Source organism: Xenopus laevis, chromosome 7S (assembly GCF_017654675.1).
Source record: "Xenopus laevis strain J_2021 chromosome 7S, Xenopus_laevis_v10.1, whole genome shotgun sequence".
NCBI classification, from domain to species: Eukaryota; Metazoa; Chordata; class Amphibia; order Anura; family Pipidae; genus Xenopus; species Xenopus laevis.
Window position 1 is genome coordinate 31,382,797 of NC_054384.1, and position 21,975 is coordinate 31,404,771.

At 38.2% G+C, this 21,975-nt stretch overlaps 1 protein-coding gene across 1 annotated transcript in view; it reads left to right on the top strand.

The window, feature by feature from the left end:
- The first annotated feature begins 275 nt into the window (after window positions 1-275).
- The window catches only part of scd.S (stearoyl-CoA desaturase (delta-9-desaturase) S homeolog), a 29,415-nt gene continuing 7,715 nt past the window's right edge, over window positions 276-21,975 (top strand). The window contains 5 exon segments of the mRNA NM_001094340.1: window positions 276-486; window positions 11,223-11,483; window positions 13,765-13,895; window positions 14,113-14,318; window positions 18,324-18,556. Of these exon segments, the coding sequence (NP_001087809.1) occupies window positions 11,234-11,483; window positions 13,765-13,895; window positions 14,113-14,318; window positions 18,324-18,556 (820 nt within the window). The 5' untranslated portion in view covers window positions 276-486; window positions 11,223-11,233.

Consider the following 21,975-nt stretch of genomic DNA (forward strand, 5'->3'; position numbering starts at 1 on the left):
GTGACGCATCAACGCAACAAGCCCAACCTGCTTTCTATTTGTCTCGCAACAAACGTTGGCTCTCGTTGCCTTTCATTCAATCGGGGACTGACAGTGCGCATGCGCGCCGGCTGCGGCATCGCAACTGAAGAAGAAAAGTCAGCAGATTGCTGGGGCCCAATGACAGGGGACGGAATGTTGCGCTACCAAATTCCCGTCGGCCAATAGAATTAAGGGGCTCTGATGGAATAAATGAATAGGTATCTTCACCATTTTAATCTTTTCGTCGTTGGAACGGAAGATTAGCAGGGTTCTATAGGGGAGATTGAACTTCATTGTAATTGAGACCAAGCCATTCTGCTGCCTTTCATCTGATAGACTCCCCCCCCAAGTGCTGCAAAGTGTTCTCATCTTCCCAGCAGAGCTGCAGTAGCACCAGGATCCCTGCAGGCGAGAGCTTTCCGTTCTGCACTCACTGCGTAGGCACCGGCTGTATTGCTTCTACAGGTAGGGAGTCTATTATCTGCAATGTTGGGCTTTTATGGATAAGGGGCCTTCTGTAATTTGGATCGCTAAATATTAAAGAAAGCTGGTAAGAAATCCTTTGGCAGTAATGTGGCATTTATCAGCTTAGTGCAGAGAAAAATAAAATGCTTTGCTTATTTATGAATTATTTGCTTAAACGGGCCTCTTTGGAACATGTTCTGGATAATGGGTTCCTGGATAAGAGATCCCATACCTAATAAAAGATAGTGACAGCAATAGACGCAAACAAAAACTGTCATCATTATGGCAGTTTATGGATGACAGTGACACTGTAGCTGCTTTTTATTGAGCTCATTGAATGAATGTTAATTGGTATAGTGCCTCGTTTGGTTCTTTTTATTTGTTTCCATACACTGCGAACTGGAGGTTTATGGGTGAAATACACTGTATCTATAATATAACAAAAGACTTTGCCTATCACTCTTTCTCCCTCTGTTGTTACTTGCTATTTTTATATGCCTTTTAGAGACCATGTAATTGCAGAGACGCAGGCCTTTTTTTCATCGAACGTCTACAGAAGACTGCTGTGTTGCAGTTATTGCAGCAATTCTTGGAAGAGCTGTGATGCAGCTTGGTCGTCGTTCAACCCAACTCAATAAAACCAATCATATTGTCGAAGGATTTTTTTTACTGCAGGAATTATAATGCAAGCGTTGGTCTGCTTTGTTTTACAAAATACCAAACAAAGGGTGTTTGTGATTCCCAGCATCTGCTGTGCTGCAGTTTGTTGGAAGGATCACCTTTATTGCCACATGTTTAATATCTAAATGATTATATCAGTATGCATTGGTATAAAGGCCAATTAAACGCCAACACCTTTATAGCGCAGGTATGAAGTATACAGAGCTGCTTTACAATTCCAATCATACGTCAGCATTATGCAATGTAAATAAAGGCCATTCTGAAGCTTCGTTCCCTTTGCTCCTTTTTGTAAAGTGCTGCCATTCTTTGAACCAATAGCAAAGCAGATTAACTCTGGGGTACTTGGATTTTGGAGGGCGGTAATTACACTTTGCAGAACTGGTATATAACCTAAAGCATGTGTCCCATTGTGGTTTATTTTGAAGGTTGGTTAAAGCAGAGTGGTATTACGGTAACCCCATTTTCAAGTGACATCTATTTTTAATTTTCAAACAGCATCTTTCTAAAACATATAGAAAGATGATAGAGAGAGAGAGAGAGAGAGAGGTACCATACAGAAAGATGATAGATAGATAGATAGATAGATAGATAGATAGCTATGTGATAGATAGATAGATAGATAGATAGATAGATAGATAGATAGATAGATAGACAGACAGATAGCTATGTGATAGATAGATATTGATGTATATGTGTATGCTGTCCTGTATATAGTTATTTAGACAGTTTAGATCCAAAGCCTACTTCACTTCCTCTTTTTATTTTTTTCTTTCAACTCCTTTAGCTTTGTTATTGCCTTCTGTATCTCACCTTTCCAGTCTTTCTTCTCATTGTTTCGATTTGGTTGACCTCCTTCCCTCCTGCCTTTTTATCTTTATCCGACCCCTTTTCCAACATTTTTCAACTCCTGCTTTTGTAGTCTACTTTTTCTTTATATAGTGAATAAAGTACCCCCTCTTGTAAAATATAAGGATATTATAAGTTACCGAGGAGTTTCATGACCATATAAAAACACGAGGCCGAAGGCCGAGTGTTTTTATACAGGTCATGGAACTCCGAGGTAACTTATAATATCCTCATATTTTACAACTGGGGGTACTTTATTTATTATAATACACAAATTTTAGTGACTCATGTGACAGAAATTACATCACTACTCACCGTTTATAACTGATGTCATCACTACTCACCGTTTATAAGGATATAATTTACAAGATATTCATGGCTTTTGTGTATTATATCTTAATATCTTCTGCATCCCACGTCTGTTCTTAATCTCCTCATTCCCCCTTTTCTTCTTTTTACATGTTATGTTCGCCCCACATTCTTTATTCCTTTTTCCACATTCCTCATGTCTCACCCTTTTTTTCTTTCCCTTTTTAATGCTCTCTTCTTTTCACATTCCCCCTCTGATCTTCCTACTTTACCTTTATTATTATTATCTACCCATTTCTGCCTTTTTTCTACTGTGCTATCCTTCTTTCTCCCTTTTCCGTTATTATCTTAATCGTCCTGTGATGAGATTCAAAGCATAAATCCTAAACTGTGAAAGGGACAGAACTTGTGGGTGGGGTTAGGGTGGTTCATGGGTGGTGATTTGGCATTATTTGGGAGTAGCTGGGGCAGATCAGGGGTATGACTGTGCATGCAAGGAGCATGCTTAGGTGACCAGTGTGTCAATAATTTGGGTCCCATGGGGGAGGGACCTACTAACTTATTGGTATGGGGTCTTGTGATTACTGAGGGGGGGGGTCCTAGTGCTCTGGCTCAATCCTGATGTGTGAGGCAACGGTAGTTAAATTGTGCCATGTTCCACTGAAAATTCTTTGATTTACAGTAATCTGTAACTGAATTTCAGGTGTGAAAAGAAAGGTAGAATCAGAAAAAAAATCCCACGTCTGTTTAAATTGTACTTTGAACAATGGTACTTTTCTGTTCTCCTTTCTTTGCACCAGATGTCCCTCTTGATTGACTGCAGATGTCCCCTTTTTCATTGAAAATGTGATAATTGTTTTGGTGGCCTGATAATATAGGCAGGCAGAGCCAGGCCAAGTAGTATTTCCTACCACACACAAGCCCTGCTTACTCATAATTTGTTTCCCCAGTGCAATTGTGCTGGTCATTTTTTCTTTCCAACCACTGGATTCTCACCCACAAACACTCTTCCCTTGTCTTTAGTTCATTCATTAGTATCATTTATTCATTGCACCTCTACCTAATTAAGCACTAAGCCGCTAATTTTAGTTCTGGTCCTGTTCATAGGGTATAGCAAAAGTCATATATCCCTCCTGGATTGTTTGCAAGTTGCCTATATTAAAGTATATGTGGTTGTGGGTAAAAGGGTGTGTCAAGAAAGTGGCCAAAAAATCAGCCATTTGTTGCTTCCAGGAGGTTGATGCCTCTGATTCCCAATAACATTTCTTACCTATTGAACCTATCAAATTGGTCTGCTTAACTACTTAAAGAAATATCATTATTTTCCTTCCTGTATCAGGTTGAATGTAGGTTTTAGTCTTCTCTATAAAAGTTATTCTTATTGCTTTTATTTTAACAATAGTTATTTTTCGTTACCCGCTGGCAGGTGTCATGCAAGTAGGGGAGAACAAGGTGCTCCAGAAGTGTAAAGTAACTCACCAAACAGTGAAAGTGGTCCGGTTGCACCAGCAACAGACCCCCAGCTTTAGGGAGTGGTACAGCAGAAGATAAGGAAGCAGAGTTGACCCGCACTCGAACAGATCCACTGGACCAGAGATATTCAGTTAAAAAATAATTTTATTGGTAGAAAAGTTAAAAATATAGCTGCATCTCCATCCACCCTACGCATTTCGCACCTCTCAGGGTGCTTAGTCATGGGCTCAGACAGAGCCCATGACTAAGCACCCTGAGGGGTGCGAAACAGTGCTTCCATATTCTCAGGTGTCATGCAAACCTGCAAGATTGAGCCTAGGGGTATTGGCAGTAACACCTCCGTGGCTTGTTGTGTTTACAAAGCACTTCAGAATTAAATAGGGAAGGATGGAAGTAAGAATTGCATTTAAGAAAAAAGGCTTTTTTGGCATAGAAGAGGGAAGCTAATTGATTTCTTTTGGAAAAGGTATTAAAAGAGTGTCATGTGAATACATTTAATCCGTAATTAAGTATTTTATTGATTTGCAGATTATTTCTTGTATGTTTTCTTTGGTGCTGTTCCTAGGTGACTAGGCCCCCTTTGATTAACTCATTGAAAATGGTTAAGTGTCAGGTCTCTTGGCATGTTGGCCCATAGCAGAAGTCGGAGCACAGCCATGTAAATGCTGCAAAGGTCTCCTTGTATTACTGTACATGCTACCGAGAGGGTGGAAGCTGCCTCCAGAAATATTAATTTGAAAGGGGTGAAGTATTCACTGGTTCAGGCAGGAGACTGTTGACTACTTGCCGGAGGGCAGTTTTTTTTAGGATACACTGGGTGGGGAAGAGGTTAATAGCAGTGCACTGCTCTGTTGGGGTCAGCTTCGGGGATAACTAGTGGAAAATAGTTCATTTCTGAGGCTGGAAGGAGGGACACACTGCTGTTAGGTGGCCCTTTGCGGTGGCATAGGAGGTGCAATTCAGACTAGGAGATGGGAGCGAAAATCTTCTGCTTGGTGGGGGACAGACAGAGAAGATCCCATACAAAGGACATTGTAGGGAGGAGATACTGCTGTTAAATGGAAACTTGATGTTTCATTAAAGGGAGGCATGGACTGCATACCTATATGCAGGTTTAATCTAGTGCTTTGTGGTAGAGACTGGGTTTTAAAGGAGAACTTAACCCTTAAAATCAATATGGCCCAAAATGCCATATTTTATATACTGAACTTATTGTTCCAGCCTAAAGTTTCAGCTTGTCAATAGCAGCAATGATCCAGGACTTCAGACTTGTCACAGGGGGTCACCATCTTGAAAAGTGTCTCACATGCTCAGTGGGCTCTGAGCAGCTGTCGAGAAGCTAAGCTTAGGGGTTGTTGCAAATCATCAAGCAGAAAATTAGGTTGACCTGTCATATAAGATGATGCTACCGGGCTGATTATTTAATTCTTATGCTAGTTGCACTGATTTCTGTGCTGCCATGTAGTAATTATATGTATTAATTACTAATCAGCCTTATATTGTGACCGTTATATTTGATGTGTACTGTATATTTTGAGTCAGTCCCTAAGCTCAGTACCTGACCCGCAGCACAGAGCATGTGCAGTTAATCAGCAGAGAAGAAGATGGGGAGCTATTGGATCATCTTTGGAGGCACAGATCTTCCCTGCTAAAGGATTGGGCTGGTACAGAAGCCAAAAACATAATGTACAACATTCCTAGCCTACTTATTTAGTTAAGCTTTACTTCTCTTTATGCTTATGTTATGCTTTATACAGTATATTTAAAGGGGTTGTTCACCTTTGAGCTAACTTTTAGTATGATGTAGAGAGTCATAATCTGAGACAATTTGCAATAGGTTTTCCATTCTTTATTTTGTGTTGTTATTGAGATATTTTGCTTTTTATTCAGCTTTTTATCAATCTGGTTGCTAGGGTCCAAATTCTCCCAGAACCATATATTGATTTGAATAAGAGATTGGAATATGAATAGGGGAGGGTCTATATAGAAAGAGAAGTAATAAAAAGTAGTAATAACAATAATTGTGTTGCCTGACAGAGCTTTTGTTTTTTAGATGGGGTCAGTGACCCTCATTTTAAAGCAGGAAATAATCAAAAAACTAAAAGTCAAATAATTAAAAACTATAAAAAATACATAGTGAAGACCAATTTAAAAGTTGCTTAAAAGTGGCCATTCTATAACATACTAAGAGTTACCTTAAAGGTGAACCACCCCTTTAAATAGAGCCAGCACATTTACACAGTGATTCGCAAAGGTTGTTCCTTATTCACGCCATCCCCTGCCACAATGGAGTACAAACTAATACCCCCCACACACACACACAGGTAATAAAATACTTAATGTTTGCATTTACCAAATGCGGGTGACCACTAAATCCTACCTGCTGATACTATAAGTGATTAGACCTGTGCAAATGTTACAGTTTGTTACATGACACTGTAAAAGTTCCCAATCACAGTCACACAGCATAAAAACTAACGGCTAATGGTTTCATCATGCCAGTATATTTTTGGTGTGGGAGTAGCCAGAGGAAATCAATGCAGACATGAAGAGAACAAAGACTAGAGATAGTGGTCAGATAGAACGGAACAGAATACTCCGGTAGTGTCATACCATCCCAATTAACATTCTTTGACTAGTTATTAGTAGGTACAGTATATGAGAGAAAACTGGTTAATTAGGGTCCCTTTATGACCACTACAAGTTCCTAACTTAACCTTTCCCTAGCCACTAAAAATCATCTTAAATATGGTCAACAACAGGTCCATTGTTTAAAACATAGATATACAGATCACAAATGATTACAGTAAATAGAAAACATAGTAACATAGTAACATAGTAACATAGTAAGTAAGGTTGAAAAAAGACACATGTCCATCGAGTTCAACCTTTTTTTTTTTTTGTTTATTAACTACCTATCTGCCAGTTGATCCAGAGGAAGGCAAAAAACCCATCTGAAGCCTCTCCAATTTGCCTTAGAGGGGGAAAAATTCCTTCCTGACTCCAAAATGGCAATCGGATTAGTCCCTGGATCAACTTGGACTATGAGCTATTTCCCATAACCCTGTATTCCCTTACTTGCTAAAAAGCCATCCAACCCCTTCTTAAAGCTATCTAATGTATCAGCCTGTACAACTGATTCAGGGAGAGAATTCCACATCTTCACAGCTCTCACTGTAAAAAACCCCTTCCGAATATTTAGGCGGAACCTCTTTTCTTCTAATCGGAATGGGTGACCTCGTGTCAGCTGGAAAGACCTACTGGTAAATAAAGCATTAGAGAGATTGTTATATGATCCCTTTATATATTTATACATAGTCATCATATCACCCCTTAAGCGCCTCTTCTCCAGCGTGAACATCCCCAATTTGGCCAGTCTTTCCTCATAGCTAAGATTTTCAATACCTTTTACCAGCTTAGTTGCTCTTCTCTGTACCCTCTCTAATACAATAATGTCCTGTTTGAGTGATGGAGACCAAAACTGTACAGCATATTCTAGATGGGGCCTTACAAGTGCTCTATACAGTGGAAGAATGACCCCCTCCTCCCGTGACTCTATGCCCCTTTTAATACAGCTCAAGACCTTATTTGCCCTTGATGCTGCTGACTGGCATTGCTTGCTACAGCCAAGTTTATCATCTACAAGGACTCCAAGGTCCTTTTCCATAATGGATTTGCCTAGTGCAGTCCCATTTAGGGTATAAGTGGCTTGGATATTTTTACATCCCAGGTGCATGACTTTACATTTATCAACATTGAATCTCATTTGCCACTTAGCTGCCCAGATTGCCAGTTTGTCAAGATCCTGTTGCAAGGATGCCACATCCTGGATGGAATTAATTGGGCTGGATAATTTTGTGTCATCTGCAAACACTGATACATTACTTACAACACCCTCCCCTAAGTCATTAATGAACAAGTTAAATAAAAGTGGACCCAATACTGAGCCCTGGGGGACCCCACTAAGAACCTTACTCCAAGTAGAGAATGTCCCATTAACAACCACCCTCTGTACCCGATCCTGTAGCCAGTTTCCTATCCATGTGCAAACGACTTCATTAAGCCCAACAGACCTTAGTTTAGAAAGCAGTCGTTTGTGGGGCACAGTATCAAACGCTTTGGCAAAATCCAAATAGATCACATCTACTGCCCCCCCACTATCCAGAATCTTACTTACCACATCATAAAATGCAATCAAATTCGTCTGACATGACCTATCCTTCATAAAGCCATGCTGATTGTTGCTCATAATGCCATTCATTAGGACAAAATTTTGTATGTGATCCCTTAACAAGCCTTCAAATAATTTGCCCACCACAGATGTCAAGCTTACTGGCCTATAATTGCCAGGCTGAGATCGTAATCCCTTTTTAAATATTGGAATAACATCAGCTTTTCTCCAATCCATAGGCACCATACCAGATGACAGTGAATCTGAGAAAATCAGAAATAAGGGCTGGTCTAAAACTGAACTAAGCTCTCTTAGAACCCGGGGGTGTATGCCATCAGGCCCTGGAGCCTTGTTTACATTAATTTGTATTAAAGCTTTTTGAATCATATCCTGAGTCAGCCACTGACTAGATTGAGCTGAACCATTCGTGCAGTTATTAAGTGAGCCTGTGAACCCAGACTCCTCTATTGTATACACTGAAGAAAAGAACTGATTTAACACATTTGCCTTATCTGTATCTGTTACAACCATACTGATACCATTATTTAATGGAGCAACACTCTCAACCTGCATCTTTTTACTATTAATATATTTAAAAAACTTTTTAGGGTTAGTTTTCACCTCCACCGCAATTAACTCTTCATTTCTTTTCTTAGCCTTCCGGATTGCTGATTTACAACATTTATTACAGTGTTTATATTCATTAAATGCAGCTTCTGTCCCTACAGATTTGTAGTTTTTAAATGCCTTTCTCTTCTTTCCCATTAACATCTTTACCTCTGTATTAAGCCACACAGGATGATTCTTAGAGCTTCTACGTTTAGTCCTTAAGGGAATAAATTGAGAACAGTAATGATTTAATATCATTTTAAAGGACAACCATTTCTGTTCTGTGTTTTTAGCTGAAAACCTAATGCCCCAATCAATGCTCTGTAGGGCAGCCCTCAAGGCACTAAAATTAGCTTTGGCAAAATTCATGGTTTTTGTTGCCCCAGTATATTTTTGTTTTTTGCACCAGACATTAAAAGATATAACATTATGGTCACTATTACCCAGGGGTTCAATGACTTGCACATTTGCTATAAGTTCTGGGTCATTTGAGATCACTAAATCAAGAATAGCATTTTTTCTGGTAGGCTCCTCAACAACCTGTGCTAAAAAATTGTCGTGCAATAAGTTTATAAACTTGCTCCCATTAACTGATCTAGCAGTACCGTTGCTCCAGTCAATATCTGGGTAATTAAAATCCCCCATTATCATTAATTTACCTAAACTAGCAGCCTTTTCTATTTGCATTAGGAGCTTTGTCTCTTCCTCCTCACTTACATTAGGGGGTCTATAGCATACTCCTACAATTAATTTGCTGGATTCTTTACAATTGGTGAAGAACTCCACCCATACGACTTCTGGCCCCTCATTTTCTAACATAACCTCCTCCTTTATATGAGCTTTTAAATCCTGTCTAACATACAGTTGTACAATTAAAAACAGTAAATACGGTGAGATCTAGAAATATTCAGCCTCCAAGGCCAAGCCCACGGTATGCTTTTGTCCCACACCTAACTAGTGGTGTAATAAATAAGAAGTCTTTCAAGTTTCTTTGTGAAGGTGATCAAGTTACTTTATTGTGACAACAACACATAAGCACACACAACCTTTAAGGGTAAACTTAATTCCCTCAAGGTTAAATATATTCAGAATCCTTTAAAAAAAACTTAGATTTTGTGACTTATTTTCTGACTTAGGGAATGTATTTAACCTCTCCTTGCTTCAGGTCACTACATACTTGACTATAAATATGGGCATACATTTATTTGATCTTTACCTTGTGGCCCCCATGTCAGTTATGGGACTATAATGAGGGCTAGGGGAAACTGTGGAGACAGTGGCACATGATACAGTTCTGTTTCAACAGGCAGGCAGGCAAATGGAAGGGCTCTATCTACGGGCAAATAAGCTGCCATCTTGGTCTGGCAGGACTGAGTCTGCTGATTTTATTCACCCAGGTATGGCCACCATAAGTCACTCTGGCCTAAATAATAATATGCAGTTCTGAACAAACCGTAATAATAATATATAAAAGAAAATTAGGAATGCACCCAATCCATGATTGAGACAAATCCTGGCACGTCTCTTCAGCCAGGCTAGATTCTGGGGTAATGTACTAAATGGTCTTAAAGGTATACTGTCATGGAAAAAAAAAAAAAAATTTTCTTCAAAATATATTAATTAATAGTGCTGCTCCAGCAGACTTCTGCACTCAAAAGAGCAAACAGATTTTTTATATTTAATTTTGAAATCTGACATGTGGCTAGATATAGTGTCAGTTTCCCAGCTGCCCCCAGTCATGTCACTCTTTACTGCTGTACTGCAAGTTGGAGTGATATCACCCCTCCCCCCCAGTAGCCTAACAATAGAACAATGGGAAGGTAACCAGATAGCAGCTCCCTAACACAAGATAACAGCTGCCTGGTAGATTAAAGAACAGCACTCAGTAGTAAAATCGAGGTCCCACTGTGACACATTCAGTTACATTGAGTAGGGGAAACAATAGCCTGTCTGAAAGCAAGTCCATCCTAAAGTGCTGGCTCTTTCTGAAAGTACATGACCAGGCAAAATGACGAACTTGACCCGTTTCGTCACGCCAAAAATTTGCCGTTGGCGAAATGTCGCCATCGGCCATTAAAGTCAATGGGCGTCAAAAATGTTTTGACACGTGGCGAAAGTTTTATTTGATGCACGACGCCATAAAAGTCTATGGGCGTCATTCTACGGCGAAACAAGGCAAAAAAATTTTCCCATCCCTAAAAATTACCTGAGATGGCTGCCTACACACCAATACAACTAAAAAAAAAATACATGCTTAGTGACCCACCAATTAACAGCATTTACTGGTCAGCTGTTTAAAAACAAGCACCTGATTGGTTGCTCTAAGTTACTAGATGTGGGCAAACTCAAGACTTTGTATAGATTTGTTTTTGGTTTGTGTAATGGCTTGATTTTTTTCAAATCAGAATATGAAAATTAGTGTTTGGCTTAATTTTTGTGGAGGCTTGCTATTATGTACCCTATTTATGGTTTTTATATATGTTTACTACAGGATAATTAATGCAGAGCACAAGATTTAGGATTAATCTTGCTGAATTAAAATTGCTCAGTAGGTTGCCAGTCTCTGTATTTCCCACTAAATAGTACTAGGCTTTGTAAGAATCATATTGCATTATGATTATTTAAGTTCAATTGTTTTTATTTTCAGACCCTACAAAAATGACCTTCAGGAGCAGTCAAACGGTGTCAACAATAATTGAACAAAGTCCTTCCTTAAAACATGATGACATTGGGGCTGACCGAAACATGACAGATGACATACTTGATACTACATACACTAAGAAAGTGGATCCGAAGCCACCCATTAAAATAGTTTGGAGGAATGTAATCCTGATGTGTCTGCTGCACATTGGAGCATTTTATGGACTGTTTTTTATACCTGCTGCAAAGCCCATCACATTGGCATGGGGTAAGACTTTTTTAAATTCAGAGTTTAATATGAGAATTAAAACTGTCTTGGCACAAACACAAATTTGCAGTATGTAACAGTAGTAAACAGTCAGCAACAAGCTTTGGCCAAATATGTACACTTGTAATAATGAAACCTAACATCTAGTTGGTTACTCTGGTTGCATATTTTCTCCTAATCATCAGGGGAACAGTTGTTATGTTTGTACAATACCTGTGAAGTAGAATAAAATACTCATCAAAGCAAACTAAAATACATTGAATTTTTTGGGAACACAAACCTCATTTGTAAAAACATCTTACCATAGGAGTTACTAAAGCATTACAGCATTTTACTAGTAGCCCAGAAGGTCATAAAGTCACAGTAATAAAGAAGCAACTTTTTTTCCAGCTAGCACAGTGAAGGAATAGAATAAAGAAAACTTCTAAAAAACTACTAAAAATCGTTCGACTATTCGACCATTTGATAGTAGAAGTACTGTCTCTTTAAAAAAAAAAAAAACTTCGACCCCCTAGTTCGCCACCTAAAACCTACCGAAGTCAATGTTTCTTTTTTGGCCGAAGAAAAATCGTTCGATCGATTAAAATCCTCCGAATCGAACGATTCGAAGGATTTAATTGTTCGATTGAACGATTTTTCAATCGTACGAATTGCGGTAAATCCTTCGATATTCAAAGTCGAAGGATTTCCATCCGGCAGTCGAATATCAAGGGTTAATTAACCCTCGATATTCGACCATAAGTAAATTTCCCCCTCAATGTTAAAAAAAAAAAAAGTATCTACTGTATGTTTTGCTAGATATGAGCACAATTTAATTGTCACTGTACAATAAAAAGGACTAATTATTTAGCCACAATAGCAGGTTAGAGCTCGGTCAGGTGAAAAGGATCTAGGGTTTCAATTTAGCCAGTTTTTTTATGTGGACAGGCAATTTTTACCAGGTGCTGCCCAGTTTGAGTGTCTGGGTTTTATAGGTCTGAAAACCGGATGGTATAATATTTACAAACTTCCTGCATTGGGTGTGTACCCAAAGTGTAATCGCTAAATATTGAACTGCTAGGTAAACTGTTACCATATAATGGCCCTCTGATTGCAGTTTCCGAGGCCTCTGCATAGGTTCTACACATTTTGTGGTTGATCTTGGTGATCACATTATGTGACAGATCTGTGATGCAACTTTGGGAGCAATGAGACATTGAGCTACTGAAATGTAAAGGCTGACTGGTATTCAGAATCATGTATGATCTTACTTGCATCACATGTTGTCGGCTAAAAATAGCTACCAGTATATTCTGTGAGGCCCAAGCCTTTATTTTTCCAGTTTATCACATTTTTGCAAAAGCAGATCTGAGATCATACTGTGATCCTCAAAACAAAGGTTTAGGATTACATAGATGTGTAATTTAGTCCCTTCTAAATAACCTTTCTTGGAACCTATGCTTGGGACACACCAAACAGGGCTGCTTTTAAAAGACAAGGAAAGTCTTCTTCACTGGTGGGGGTGACAATTTGTTATACACTCCTAATGGTGATGGCAGGGTTTATTCTGAGGATTTCTGACGCCTGCATGTAAAGCAGCAACTGATCTGTGCATAATGTTTAAGCGGACTCTTAGGGGCACATTTACTAAGGGTCGAATATCGAGGGTTAATAAACCCTCGAATTCGCCCCTCGAATTTAAATCCTTCGAATATTCGAAGGATTTAGCACAAATCCGACGATCAATCTATCAAAGTAAAAATCGTTTGATCGAACGATAAAATCCTTTGAATCGAACGATTTTAATCGATCGATCGAAGGATTTTTCTTCAATCAAAAAAAGCTTAGAAAAGTGATGGCGAAGGTCAGTACTTCGACTATCGAATGGTCGAATAGTCGAACGATTTTTACTTCGAATCGTTTGAATCGAAGGTCGTAGGAAGCCTGTTCGATGGTCGAAGTACCCAAAAAAAATACTTCGAAATTCGACGTTTTTTTCATTCGAATCCTTCACTCGAGCTTAGTAAATGTGCCCCCTAACCTTTACAGTTTGTCTGCAGTTATTAAAAAAAATGGTTTTCTCCAGTAGGAAGACACCAAGCTGGATATAATAGTTATAATAAAAATTTGAGATGTAATTATAACTGCTCCTCATAGCAATTTTACAGCCATTTCATTTATTGATGATTGTGATTACAAGCATTACTCTGTTTTAAGACACTGCACATGTTCCTTTGCACTTTGCTACATTTGAACCCAACTTGCTGCCTTACTGGAGTCATTTTTTTTTTTATTCCTACAGCAACTGTGTGCTTCATGTTAAGTGCTCTTGGGGTAACAGCTGGTGCTCATCGTCTCTGGAGTCATCGTTCCTATAAGGCTAAACTACCCCTTAGAATATTTTTGGCAGTTGTGAACTCTATGGCTTTTCAGGTAGGAAGTGTATCATTTTGTCCCTAAATTATTTCCATTTTCAGGCTTTAAATCTATATTTATGTGTGGACTTTGATGAAGATGTGTGCCAGTAAAGGCCCTGTGGGCGTAGATCCTTCATATGGAAAGGCTGCTTATTTGAACTAATAGCCTAGCCCTATGGGTGGCAGAAAGTTATCTCAAACTGTTACTAATACCTACTTTTTCCAAATTGTAGAATGACATTTATGAGTGGGCACGAGATCACCGTGTTCATCACAAATTCTCTGAAACTGATGCTGATCCACATAACGCTACGAGAGGTTTCTTCTTTTCGCACATTGGTTGGCTTCTCATACGCAAACACCCCGATGTAATAGAAAAAGGGAAGAAGCTTGATCTGAGTGATCTCAAAGCAGATAAAGTGGTCATGTTCCAAAGGAGGTGAGCCTCAAATGTTTTTTTTACCAGATCTACGGTTCACTGCCTGTTGAACAAACACAGATACTATACTATACTTTACTAAACAGATAAAGCTGGGCATTTTCACATGGCCCATCTGGATATGGATCGCCTCTTCAGCTGCAGCATCCTCTAGGATTGACAAAGCAATTAGTTCAATCAGATGGAAGAGATCTATGACATTTCCTTTTTTTTTTTATTGTCTTTATTTTTAGCTCTTTTGTTTGAGTTAATTTAACTTTCCATTTTAAAAAAAATTTGGGAACATTTTAAATTAGTTCATTTTGACGCATCAGGAGCAACTCTCTGCACTATTACACTTTAATTATGGGGGGGAACGCTGCATTATGGATAATGATTTGTGTATGAAATTGCACATTGCACACTGCATCTATGGTAGTAAATAACCCTACAGATTTACTTTGCTTAGCTGTCTTGCAGAATTGTTTCCGAATCAGAGCCAGGAGCTCAGAGAATATAGACAAATACTGTGTTTTACAGCAATTACATTTACAAATAACTTGTGTAATTAATGTATAATGGAAAGTTGCTTAGAAATCCATTTTCTTTCACTACGCAAAACACAGTTTTTGGCAGTTTCCTTATGAGACCATGATAACTATGGAAATCTTTTTCATCTCCAACTATTGCAAACAGCAGTATAATATTATACATTGTTATATAGGAACTCAGGTACCACTATCTGGAAAATATAATGAAATTAACAGTTGCCAATCAGTTTGATGATTATAAACAAGCCCTGGGTCACATGTGACATCAATAAGCATCAAATATAGTCTGCAAACCACATTTACAGACTATTTGTGTAATTGACAAATCCATGCCATAATGTTATCATCCTATGTGCTCCAACTATCTAATTTATACAAAACATGTATTACTGCCTAGAATGTACAGCTGGCAATTATTATGCCTCACATCCCCTGTCTCTTTTCTCTTTCCTGTATTAGAATTGATTACATGCATTCTAAGCAAAATTTTCATGCTGTCATGCACCGGGTGGTTATATAATACAGAGCACCATGGCAATAAATAGCTCAGAATCAATCCCTGTTACCAAGTTTCAGCCTGCTATAAGAATGCTCTTTTAACTAAAATGCTAGATTCAACCAAAATACACAACAGTTGTGATATATGCTATTTGTTAGTGTACACTATTTATTTCAGTGGTGAATAAGAAAAGGGTGCTGATGTTTTATTTAGATAATTTATTAATGCAGAACTATTTATTTTCTTTTTGTGCCATCTTGAGGGGGTGTTAGCTAAGAATCACTGCCAATGGCAGAAAGGAAACATTTGATTCCTCGAAGCTTAGCACTTAAACAGGTTTATGTCTTGCTGTACCCATTTAGGAGCCTTTATGATGTACCCAGTACAGTTTTAATTGCTACTTTTCTCTGCCCCAGAATCCCAGTGGTCAGAATGCCCCTGGCAACCTGTCTCAAGTGAAAGTGTTTAGCCATTAAAGGCATAGTGTCGCGGTAAAACATGTTTTAATAGTGCTGCTCCTGCACTGAAATTCGCTTTTTAAAAGAGCAAACATTTTTTAATATTTAATTTTGAAATTTGGCATGGGGATAGACATTGACATACTGACTGATAAACTTCAGTCATTCTTTACTGCTACACTGCAAGGAGTGATATCACCCTCCCATCCCTCCTCAGCAGCCTTTCAATAGAACAATGGGTAGCTAACCAGATAGCAGCTATCTGATACCTCTGCTGAAGGATTTGTTTGCACTGCAAAATGTGCTCCCAATAGCTGTTCTCTGAAGTACGTGCTCCTTCTCAAAGCTCAGAATCAGGCACAATGCATGAGATGGCTGCCTCCACACCAATATCACAGCTAAAAAAATACATTTGTTGGTTCAAGAATAACATTTTAAATGGTAGAGTAAATTATTTGCTATGTAAAGTTTAATTTAGAAGTAAAAACTAATATTTCTTGTTATTTCATAATCAGTTTATACTGTACGTTCAATTCATATTGAGGTTGAAAGCTACTACAGGTATAGGATCCCTTATCCGGAAACTCGATATCCAGAAAGCTCTGAATTACGGAATGGCTGTCTCCCATAGACTCAATTTTATCCAAATAATCCAAATTTTTAAAAATGATTTCCTTTTTCTCTGTAATAATAAAACAGTAGCTTGTACTTGATCCAAACTAATATATAATTAATCCTTATTGGAAGCAAAACCAGCCTATTGGGTTTATTTAATGTTTAAATGAATTTCTAGTAGACTTAAGGCATGAAGACCCAAATTACAGAAAGATCCGTTATCCGGAAACCCCCAGGTCCCAAGCATTCTAGATAACAGGTCCCATACCTGTATACATAATTCTTAAATTCCACATTATCGCTTATTTACAAATTTGCTCATTACTTGAAGTTTTCTAAGAACAGTTTTTAACGATGATTTCATAATATCTAGGGGATCCATTAATCGGAAACTCATTAACCAGAAAACTCCGAATTACAGGAAGCCTGTAAACCATAGATTCAATCTTATCCAAATAATCCTACATTTTAAATATGATTTCCTTTTTCTCTGTAATAATAAAACAGTACCTTGATCCAATCTAAGATATTATTCATCCTTATTGGAAGCAAAAACAGCCTATTTGGGTTTATTTAATGTTTACATGATTTTCTAGTAGACTTAAGGTACCAAGATCCAAATTATGTAAAGATCTGTTATCCAGAAAATCCCAGGTCCCGAGCATTCTGGATAACAGTTCCCATGCCTGTACTCTATGTCTTCCCTTTAGTAATTATTATGCTTAGTTTTATAACAGTCTGGTTATTTTTGTTTGCCGTGTGGGGGTTTTTGTTTGCAACAAAGATGTTGTTTTTCTCAAGAGAATAATAGAATTGAGGAATGTTGCCTGAACCTTAATTTAAAAGACGCTGAAGAATAAAGCTTTCATTTATAATCTCTAGCAATCATTTTTAGAGCCAGCAGATACCATGTGATCTATATTTGGCTTGCTTGCCATAAAGGAACAGTAACACTAAAATGTCTAATGAAACTAGAATTGAAGCTGAATTATAAATACTTGGTGCTTATACTGCATGTGTTAATTAAAAATCGTAGGTTTATACCTTGTTTGTGTTTCCTTAGCATTGGTTTTCTTAAAGGGGAACTGTCAAGCTAAGAAATATTTCCAAATCCTATTTTATGATGTTAGTCATGCAAAATAAACTTTACTTACACTATATATATAATTTAAAATCTTGTTTCCTTCAGTCTTGACATTCTCTATCACAGGAAATAGGCAGCAGACATTTTGTAAAGACTATTGTTGACACAAGCCTAAGGCATAGAGAAGAGGCAGGCAATATATGATTGACAGCTGAGACTTTTAAATGTGCTAATAAAAAAAAAATAATTTGGGTATTGTGTTTAGTTTTAAAATTACTTTTATTGTACAGATTCTTATGTGACAGTCCCCTTTAAGTGAGAGCTAAACTTGCTCAACCAAACTTTACTCAGTTACTTGCTCAGACTGCAAATCACAGCATACTTTAATTTATTATAATAGGTTTAAGCATGCTGGGAGCTGCAATCTCTCAACATCAGGCTTATATTCTTAAAGCTGTGTACCTCCACAATGCTAAGAAACCCAGTAATGTGCAAAAGAATACTCCAAAAATCCACCTGATCTGTGTAAACTTGGCTCATTTGTCTTTGCACCTGCAGTCTGAAACAATAAAGAAGAACTAGTGTCAAATTTTAGTCAGGGATCCTCTTTACTGACCCCCTTCCTGCTCCCCAACTGCTTCAAGAAACCTCCTAGGATGACCCTGCTCCACCTATTTTGGAAATGTTGAGTTGTATGGTGGATTTGATAGTCTGCTTGTTGTCTGGTCCTCTGCTCTGAGAGTGGTTGAGTATGTGCACTTGAAGTGCTCACCTTCTTTTTAAACTGTTAACATTTTTTTTATCTTTTTTTTTTTTTAGAAACTATAAACTTTCTATACTGGTGATGTGCTTCATTCTCCCAACTGTGATCCCATGGTACTTCTGGAACGAGTCTTTCTCTGTTGCCTTCTATGTTCCTTGCCTCTTACGTTATGCACTAGTGCTCAACGCAACATGGCTGGTGAATAGTGCAGCTCATATGTATGGAAACCAACCATATGACAAGACCATCAATCCCAGGGAGAACCCATTAGTCGCCATCGGAGCCATAGGTATGCCTATCTCTTATCTCATTAAGAAATACAATGCAAATCAATTCTATTGTTTTTAGGTCTTCATTAATGTAGGTGGCCAGAGCAGAAAAGATTTTATTCTGGGACAGTCTCTCGACAGATGTTTGGCCAAGAGTTAATATTTTTTACGGGTTCGTCGTTTCACTTTTCACTTCAATAAAAACAACATTAGTATAGTCTTGGAAATAAAACAGGAATTGAATTTAATAAATAGTGTTCAGTGAAAGATATGTGGAATGCCATGTATTCTTTATAGATTTAATCTTTTCATGCTCCTCATCTAGAGGCTACGGTATAGTGGCATATTTTCAATGATCTTCTATTCAGAGCTAAATAAAGGGAAGCCTAAGGCAGTGTTCAGCGGCAATCAAAGAGTTTATATACGCTGTGATCACATCTGGCAATTTTTAAAACCCCATTGCATGGGCTTAAGGCGATTTATGTAGCATTTTTACTGAAAAGAGACGGTGACCTAATGTTCAGTTGATATAACATGTCTACCTTATGCCTACATTTGACTAAAGTGACTAAATAACAACATACGCAATACTGTATTTTGAATAGTGTAGGCATTTATAAAAACATGGTAATAGCAGCAGGTTTATATAGAAGCAAATATGTAAAAGTTCACAACTGCAGGATCTGTACTTCTAATAGTTTTTTTTATTGTAGTAATTGCCCATATGCGAGTCCTGGCGCATTTCCTTGAACATGAGTGTTACATTAGCAATTATATTACAATTGGGATTTCAAGCGCATATTTGTTCACTTTTAGCTGCTAGCTTTTAACCTGGAATGTTGGTTAGTAGACATGAGGATGTGCTCTGTTGTACTAAAGATTGCTGTTTAGTAGAAGTAGTAGAACCTTTAGGGATTATAAAAATACAAAATTTAAACGTGACATATTCTATTGCAAGTTTATCCAACTGCAAGCATCCCAACAAGAGGGAACGCCTGAGATTCTACACTGGAGGGCACATTTAAGAACACAAGTGCAAAGGGCAGATTTGTGTATTTAAATGCTGTTCCCAAAGGTGGTTGAATCACTACATACTTCTTGCAAATAGGACACTGCAGCAAACCAGTTTAGCCTACTTTAATGATAGACCTGTACTCTTTACTTGGCCATCTGCTGTTCTCCCTGTGTAGTCTCTCTAAAGACCTTATTGCTTCATTATCCCTTATCCCTTAAATATCTCATATATGCAGATGACTCCCCATTATTAACCTCTGACACTCAAACCTAGATATGTAACTGCCTTCTAGGGATTTCCTTGTGGATGAAAACAGTACCAGCTCAAACTGAACCTACCTACAACAGAGCTCATGACCTTCCCACTCAAACCTGTCTCTTTGCCTGTTTTTACCATTACTGTTCATGGTGTAAACATTAGGGCAAGGCCAGACGTGGCATTTTTACGTTGCTTTTTTAAAAAGCCTTGTCGGACATAAATAAGCATAAACTGCACAACCACTGAAATTAATGGAAAATTCACTATGGCAATTTTCACAGGGCGCTTGCAAGCCGAAATCCGCCAGGGGACGCCAGTATTGGCGTTTTTCAGCAGAAACGCCAATACGTCAAGAAAGGACCAAATCAATAGACTATGGGATCTGCTCGTTTGAAACCACACTTTGCGTAAATACGCAGCGTATTTTAAATATGGCGTCCAAATTCTCGCAAGATAAATAACGTTTATATGTTTTTACGGCGTATTAGGCCGGTGACGTAATTACGTTGCGTATTGACGGTAATTCCTGCTCCATTTTGCATGTAAATAGCTTTTCTATTTTCTTTTTCTTGCCAGCAGAATTAGGAAACAAGAAAAATGAGAAGTGCATGTTGGGGAAAGAAACCTACATGCTGAAAAACTAATGTTGACGTTGTGTATGGTTTCAGTGGCGTATTTACGTTTGACCGTGCGTTTTTAAAATGCAACATAAAAACACCATGTGTGACCTTGCACTTAAGCCTGTTAATGCAGCAACCTCAGTTTCCTTTTCTAACCATATTAATGTTTGAATTGCCCCTTTTTCCTATGTGATTTTGCTAAACTATGCCCCTTTTTCACAAGCAACATCTGAAACACTAGTAATCTGTCACTTTATCCCAGTGGCCCACAACCAGTGACTTTTGAGCAACATGTTGCTCCCCAACCCCTTGGATGCTCCCATGGCCTCAAAGCAGGTGTTTTTTTTCAATTTCTGGTTTGGTTGTATAAAAATGATGTGTACTGCCAATCAGAGCCTCCTGTAGGCTGCCAGTCCACATAGGGCTAACAATAGCCAATCTCAGCCCATAATTGCCACCCCCAGGAACTTTTTGCACGCTTGTGTTGCTCATTTCTACATTTGAATGTGCTCACTTGAAAAAAAAAAAAACAAGGTTCAGGATCCCTGACTTATCCTATCCTGCTTAGACAACTACAATCTACTACTAACTGGACTTCTCACATCCCTGCAATCAGTCTTAAACTGCTAGAATCCTCTTGCTCTCTTCTAATAGGGAACCTGTTCATCAACTGATAAAATTCCTATCATGGCTGCCTGTTTAGCAAAGAATAGCATGCAAAATCCTTCTGATAACATTCAAAACCCTTCACTCCTCTGCTCCTCACTACATTTTTTTCACTTGTCTCACTGTACATTCCTGACTGTCTCCTCAGCTCCTCTCAGATCAACTGTCTTTTTACACCATCCACACCCACTGCCATATCTTGTCTCAGAATATTCTATTCCTGAATTTCTCCATAGGGAACACTCATTTTTTTAAAAAAAAAAAGTCAGATCCTACCATTTGGAGAAGTAATGTGGCCATAGACGTAACAATTACTACCTTTCCTGCAACCATTGTTCGCAGTAAATATTTTTGTTTTTACACTTAGGGGCCCATTCACTAAGTTCGAGTGAAGGAATAGAATAAAAAATACTTTGAATTTCGAAGTATTTTTTTGGCTACTTCGACCATCAAATTGGCTACTTCGACCTTCGAATCAAAAAATTCGAACTAAAAATCGTTCGACCATTCGATAGTCGAAGTACTAGGGAAGGTCCCCATAGGCTTTCCAAGTTTTTTCTGATCGAAGGATAATCCTTTGATCGATGGATTAAAATCCTTAGATTCGTTCGATCGAACGAATTGCGCAAAATCCTTCGACTTCAATATTCGAAGTCGAAGGATTTTAATTCGCCAGTCAAATATCGAGGGTTAATTAACCCTCGATATTCAACCCTTAATACATCTGCCCCTTACATTTAAATCATCTGATATACAGGTAAAAACAACAGAATGCTACCTGTATCTGACGATTCAGCACTGACAATGGCTGGTGTTTGCAGTGCGATCAAAATTGTGCCCACCTGTACACCATATCTGTCCCAATCCTTGTACTTAATAG